Source organism: Camellia sinensis, chromosome 13 (genome assembly GCF_055761805.1).
Source record: "Camellia sinensis isolate YWXY chromosome 13, ASM5576180v1, whole genome shotgun sequence".
NCBI classification, from domain to species: Eukaryota; Viridiplantae; Streptophyta; class Magnoliopsida; order Ericales; family Theaceae; genus Camellia; species Camellia sinensis.
Window position 1 is genome coordinate 92,004,095 of NC_138973.1, and position 6,044 is coordinate 92,010,138.

Consider the following 6,044-nt stretch of genomic DNA (forward strand, 5'->3'; position numbering starts at 1 on the left):
CAAAAAATTTGACTCTTTCATGATGAATAATGGTTTTTCTAAAACCACTTCGGACCATTGTGTGTTTGTGAAAAATTTTCCAGATGGTAAATTTATTATTCTTTTGCTTTATGTTAATGACATGTTAATTGTGGGTCAAGATTCTACCATGATAAACAGGTTGAAATTGGAGTTGAGTAAGTCTTTTGCTATGAAAGATTTGGGACCGGCAAAGCAAATTCTTGGTATGAAAATTGTTCGTGATCGCAAAGAGGGGCTGATTTGGTTGTCTCAAGAAAGCTACATTGAGAAAGTTCTTGAGAGGTTCAATATGGATAAAGCGAAGCCGGTTGGTTGTCCACTTGCGGGTCACTTCAAGCTTAGTTCGAATCAATGTCCTATAAGTGAGAAAGACAAAGAAGAGATGTTGAAAGTTCCTTATGCTTCAGCAGTTGGTTCTTTGATGTACGCCATGGTTTGTACAAGGCCGGATATTGCTCACGCAGTTGGTGTGGTGAGTCGGTTTCTCTCTAATCCGGGTAAAGAACATTGGGCAGCGGTAAAATGGATTCTAAGGTATCTTCGAGGGACTTCGAAGGTGTGTTTGTGTTTTGGGGATGGTAAGCCGATGCTTGATGGGTTCACAGATTCTGACATGGCTGGTGATGTTGATTCTCGGAAATCTACTTCGGGGTATTTGATGACTTTTGCAGGGGGAGCTGTGGCATGGCAGTCTAAATTACAAAAATGTGTTGCTCTCTCAACTACCGAAGCTGAATTTATTGCCATTACGGAAGCTTGCAAAGAAGAGTTATGGTTAAAGAAATTTTTGCAAGAATTGGGTTTGAAGCAAGAAAAGTATGTGCTTTATTGTGATAGTCAAAGTGCTATTCACTTGAGTAAAAATTCTACTTTTCATTCGAGATCGAAACACATTGATGTGAGATACCATTGGATTCGTGATGTGTTAGATTCAAAATTGTTACAACTCGAAAAGGTTCACACAGATGATAATATTTCAGACATGTTGACAAAGACTTTGTCGAGGGACAAACATTTAAAGTGTCGAACTTTGGCGGGTATGGTTGATATCTCCACCTAAGTCGGTAGGGGGAGAATTGTTGGGATATACCTCCTTATTGGAGTGTGGGACCCAATTGGTTTATTAAAAGAGGTTTAATTTGGCTTGGTTTAGTATAATATATTTTTATATATTATATTTGAAGAGACTCAATTCAATTTGGATACAATTAGGATTTGTTTACAAAACCTAAGATTTAATAACATATATATAGATATATATATATATATATTGTTTCGTACTTCATAAAAAAGATGACAGCCACTACAAAATTTTCATCTTTTTTCGAAGCACGGTACGGCTGCCATTCTTGATATTTTGCCAAAAAGGTAGCATCCAGCAGCATCATGATCATGGTTCTAAGCATGGTTCTGTGATTGTGATTCGGTGGGGACGTGGTTTCGGCAGTTTTTGGTGAAGTTGATTTGGATTGTTATTTTGGGTCTTCTTCAACTCTGATTCAGAAGATTTTGGTTCATCTATTTGGTGAGGTCTTTTCTCTTTGTTTATTTGTGATTATTTGGAATTCACCTAAGGGTGATTTTGTGAGACCATTAGTGTCTCGTTTGTAATCGTTTGGAACTTATTTGGTTGATAGTGGAATCAGATTTCGATCCCGTGGACGTACCTCACATTGAGGGAACCACGTAAAAATTCTTGTGTTGCCTTTGATTTAATTTTTCCGCATTAGTTTTTATTCTCATTGATTGATTTACTTGTGGGGAATCACATCGATTTTCCCTAACACTTCAGACACAGAAAGTTGAACAAAAGTCAGCACTTGAATTGTCAACTGCACTTCTCAAGGTTTAAAGTTGATTGAAAGAATGGATATCATTTACCAATGTGTTGCAACAACCTTTTTCTTGTCCTCCCAAGTGGGCTTCCATTTAAGTTTAGTTGATTGAAAGAATGGATATCATTTACCAATATCCTGTTTTTCTTGTAGTGACTTCTACAATTACGTTTCCCATCCTTAGGGTTTCTGTAATCACCTGTTATAATTATTCAATTAACAATTAACATTTTTTCAGGACAAAGGAACCAAAAAAAAAAAAAGACAATGAAGCTGGTAAAACTTTGGACTATTAAGGATAGTTATTATGATCTTAGTTTATCAGGTAAAATAATTCATACAAAATTATGTTATTGGGTTCCTTGTAAAATTATTAGCTAAAAGCCAGTAAACTAGAAATGCTACTTATTTAGAAAAATTACTCAAAAAAATTATCAAAATTTAAAATGTATAAATTTAAAATTCATTAGAACACATCACATCATTCATCAAAAAAAATTAAATTTGCACCATCCACGTAAATTCTTTTTAATATTTCTGATTACAAGAATAAGCATCAAGAGAAACTAGAGAAATAGCACTCATTTTTCTTTTGGGAAGAGAGAGAGAGAGCAAACATTTTTTTACTTCATCTTGGATGTATATGGGGTGATCATCTCTCCAATCCTCCATAGATTTTTGGAGATACTTGTGCATGTCTTAGGTGATCTGAGCTTTGAGATGTGAGGATTTGAAGAAAGACCCTATGAGGCCATGAATTCTCCTTTGCAAGCTTCCAGTGATGAGCAATATAGAAGACTTACCCATCAACTCAGTGAGAGATTTGGGGTAAGAAGGCACAAAAGCCTTGCCATTTGGGAAGTAAGAAATAAGCCAACAAGTGACATTACCAAAATACCCTCGCCAGTATGGTTTTTAACAAAAATGCATTAATAATGCATGAGGGTAATATGATAAATTTATAATTTTATAAGTGATGTAATACTGTATAATAATAATTTTCAAAAAAGCAAAAAAGTTGCTTATTTAGTACTTCTTAAATAATTTTGTAAATAAGTCAAAAAGTAAAGAAATAAGTCAAAAAATTACTTATTTCTATCTTCACAAAACAATCTCTGAAACGTTATCTCATATAATGATGACAATGGTGGATCAAAAATGTAAACAAAAGAAAAAAAAAATGATAAGTTAAGGATCATAAATAAGGATTGTTAAACAATCTTGCATACCTTTTTTGTTTTTCTTATTATAGAATGAATCACAATTATATATATATATATATATAGAAATAAATATGAATTTTTGACTTTGTAATGAGATATGAGACTTCTAGCTAACAAGCTAAGCCTTATTGGTTCTAATTGGGCCAAACCACTATTGGGCTAGAATCCTAACAAATTGATTTTGAATTTCAGGCCCAAAAAGAAAAAAAATCCCATTCAATGTGTTTGGTTTCAGTTTTTGAAAATTGAGTTTCTTTTATTTTTCATAATTTTTTTTTATTTTTAGTGAATATTTTTTAAAATTTGAGCAATTTTTCTACATTTTTAGATATATCTTATTTAGATGTATCTAAATAATAAATTATTTGTGAAAAAATATTTTCAAAAATTAATAAATACATAAAAATATGAAAAATGTACTGAATTTTCTTCTTTTTTTTTGTATTTTTGGTACTTAGAGAACTTTTTAAAGATGTTTTTTTCACAAATATTATATTTTCTAAGTGTATTTATGTTAGGTGTGTCTAAAAGTTAAAAAAAATTACTTAAACTATTAATAAAATTCAATAAAAACAAAAGAATATGAAAAATAAAAAAGTAGAATTTTTTTGAAAAGTAAATTTTGAAAAATGGAAACAAACAGAGTTTATGCTAAGCAAAAGGCCACCAATACAATGGGAAGCAAAGATTGCATTTGGAATAATCATACAGGAGTGACTTGTTATCACTCTGTTGAGGAGGGATAATTAGGCCTCTCCAGTTCACTGATAAAGTGATAATAAAGGCTTTAATTATTTATTTTACAACAAATAAGAAACGTAATCAAGCATTTACTAAGAGAGAAAACCAATGGAAAAATGACTGCTTTTGCCCAAGTAAGTAGTTAGGATAAATAAAGCCTAATTGATTAAAAGTGAACTGATATCTATGAACTTTTTCTTAGTATATTACATACTCATCTATTCTGATGAAAGTGAACAGGATAAGAGGATAAAGATGGTTTGTTAAACAGCATCAATAAACATTTTAATGACATTGCACTGTAAAAGTTTACCTGGCTAGACTTTTTATTGGAATCCGAAACGGTGACAAGACTATTGAGATTGTCAATTTTCATTTGTTGTTCCCTAATTAATGCATTGATCTCATGCTTTGTGTGATTTCCTCTATCTCTAGTTTTTGTCGCTTCAGTAAGGCAGTATCTGTCAAAATCTACAAACAAAAAGAAACAAAAAAAAAAAAAAAAAAAAAATCAACTCCAATTAGCCATACCATTAGATTTGAAAGGAGCAAGGAATCAACTTTAACATAATAATTTTTACTTAAGATAATATGCTTAATCATTATTTAAAAACTATTTGCAAACAAAATGATGTCAAACCCATAGGGACCAATTAAGTTAAAACACGATAATTTACACAATCAAGGCAAGCTCTCAATGAACAAATCCAGAAATGTTTAACTTTTTGGCTTTCAGAAATCTATGTAACAACTTGGTGATTAAACTGCAAATACACAAGGAAGTGGTGCTATAATGCAATATATGATATAAGTAAGATCCTTCAATTTATAAACATTGGAAAATGTTCCATACTTAATATTTTCAAAGTCATTTTAATTTGATGCCACCCACGTTAACATTTTTGACATTCTAGTTTAGCCCATTTGAACTAGTTCAAGTGTAAAGTTCCTAGTTTTTTTTTTTTTTTTTTTTTAACAAATCATTATTTTACAACGACCAAAACCATAAATGAAGTCAATATTGAAACTGGAAACTTAAGAAAGAGGTAACCATCCAACCAACTGTAAGCTACTTTTCAATTGGATACAGCATGAATCATGTAAACCATCACATTTAGGTTTTCTCTTTGGCTCAACTCAAATTTATGAACTTGCCCATGATAAATTACAAACCATAGGAAAGAAATCAATATACAAAAAAATTTAAGAATATTCAACATGCCCTCATCTCAAAAATAAAAAATTCTAGGAACACTTCAGACACTAACTTCTATTGAATCCATATTATATATTACCTTTTACCGCTAGATTCTACTAAAAAGTATGTCAGGAACAAACAATATGGCAGCTACAGTAACAAAAGTATGTGTTGAAGTAAAATGTTGTAATCTTACTAAGTTGGAAAAGAATTAAGTGTTATTAAACCAAATAACTAACAAACCTAATTCACTTGAACACAATTTGTTATTCTCTTGGCTCTGCTAGCAAACTGGAGGGTTCCTTTCGTTTCCTCTATGTGAATCTGGATGAAGTAGCCATATTAAAACCATACTATAATGTTAAACTTGATGTAAGATATATATATATATACACACATATAACTCGATAACATATTAATAACCTACCTCTTCTGGTGCTAAAGTGCAAATTATAGAAGTTTTGGCATTGCCACCAAGAGCAGGTTGAAGTATGCGAGTGAGCTTACTATCCCGATAAGGAATGTGTCCCCTGTATTTATATTTTGATTCATTTAGACAGTTGTTTTATGAGATGGATTATTAACTTAAGGAGGCAAATACCTTTGCTTTGCACCATCACTTAGTTTGTTAATCACATTGCCAAGAATCATTAATCACATCTCTTAGTAAATGCTTGATTACTATAAGTTTGCTTCGCTTCTTCAAGCTCCACCTCTTACTAACTAATCTGACAAACTTAAACTCTCAAAACCTGACCCTCCATGCGATTAGTGGAAATTCCTAGGAAAATAATAAATTAAATTTCAACTCTTAACTCTTACAATTCATGTTCTTTTTGTTTCAACAAGCAAAAAAACTCCATGATTTAAAAAATAATAAAAAAATAATTTCAAATCAGCCAAAACTTGTTGGCTACTAGATTCTTGGCTATTTGGGAGTCAAAATCGTGAGAAACCTAACATCATATTTTAATAAATTTCCTTTCCTAGATTTCCTTCTAACAAAGCAGAGCAATAATTTAAGTT

At 31.4% G+C, this 6,044-nt stretch overlaps 1 protein-coding gene across 1 annotated transcript; it reads right to left on the bottom strand.

Annotated features, from left to right (window-relative positions):
- Positions 1-4,211: 4,211 nt before the first annotated feature.
- LOC114268933 (kinesin-like protein KIN-7L) lies at positions 4,212-5,772 on the bottom strand. Its single transcript, XM_082901271.1, has 4 exons — positions 5,620-5,772; positions 5,446-5,548; positions 5,262-5,342; positions 4,212-4,291 (listed from the first exon to the last, which is right to left on the bottom strand). The coding sequence occupies exons 1-3, from the start codon at positions 5,667-5,669 to the stop codon at positions 5,262-5,264; spliced, it is 234 nt and encodes a 77-aa protein (XP_082757397.1). The 5' UTR covers positions 5,670-5,772; the 3' UTR covers positions 4,212-4,291.
- Between the last annotated feature and the right edge of the window lie 272 nt (positions 5,773-6,044).

What these genes read in the sequence shown, in the direction of transcription:
- LOC114268933 (XM_082901271.1), bottom strand. Translation starts at nt 5,669, where the DNA reads ATGATTCTTGGCAATGTGATTAACAAACTAAGTGATGGTGCAAAGCAA. An exon ending in AGTGATGGTGCAAAGCAAAG is followed by an intron (nt 5,549 to 5,619) that starts GTATTTGCCTCC and finishes ATATAAATACAG; the next exon opens with GGGACACATTCCTTATCGGG. An exon ending in GCACTTTAGCACCAGAAGAG is followed by an intron (nt 5,343 to 5,445) that starts GTAGGTTATTAA and finishes TACTTCATCCAG; the next exon opens with ATTCACATAGAGGAAACGAA.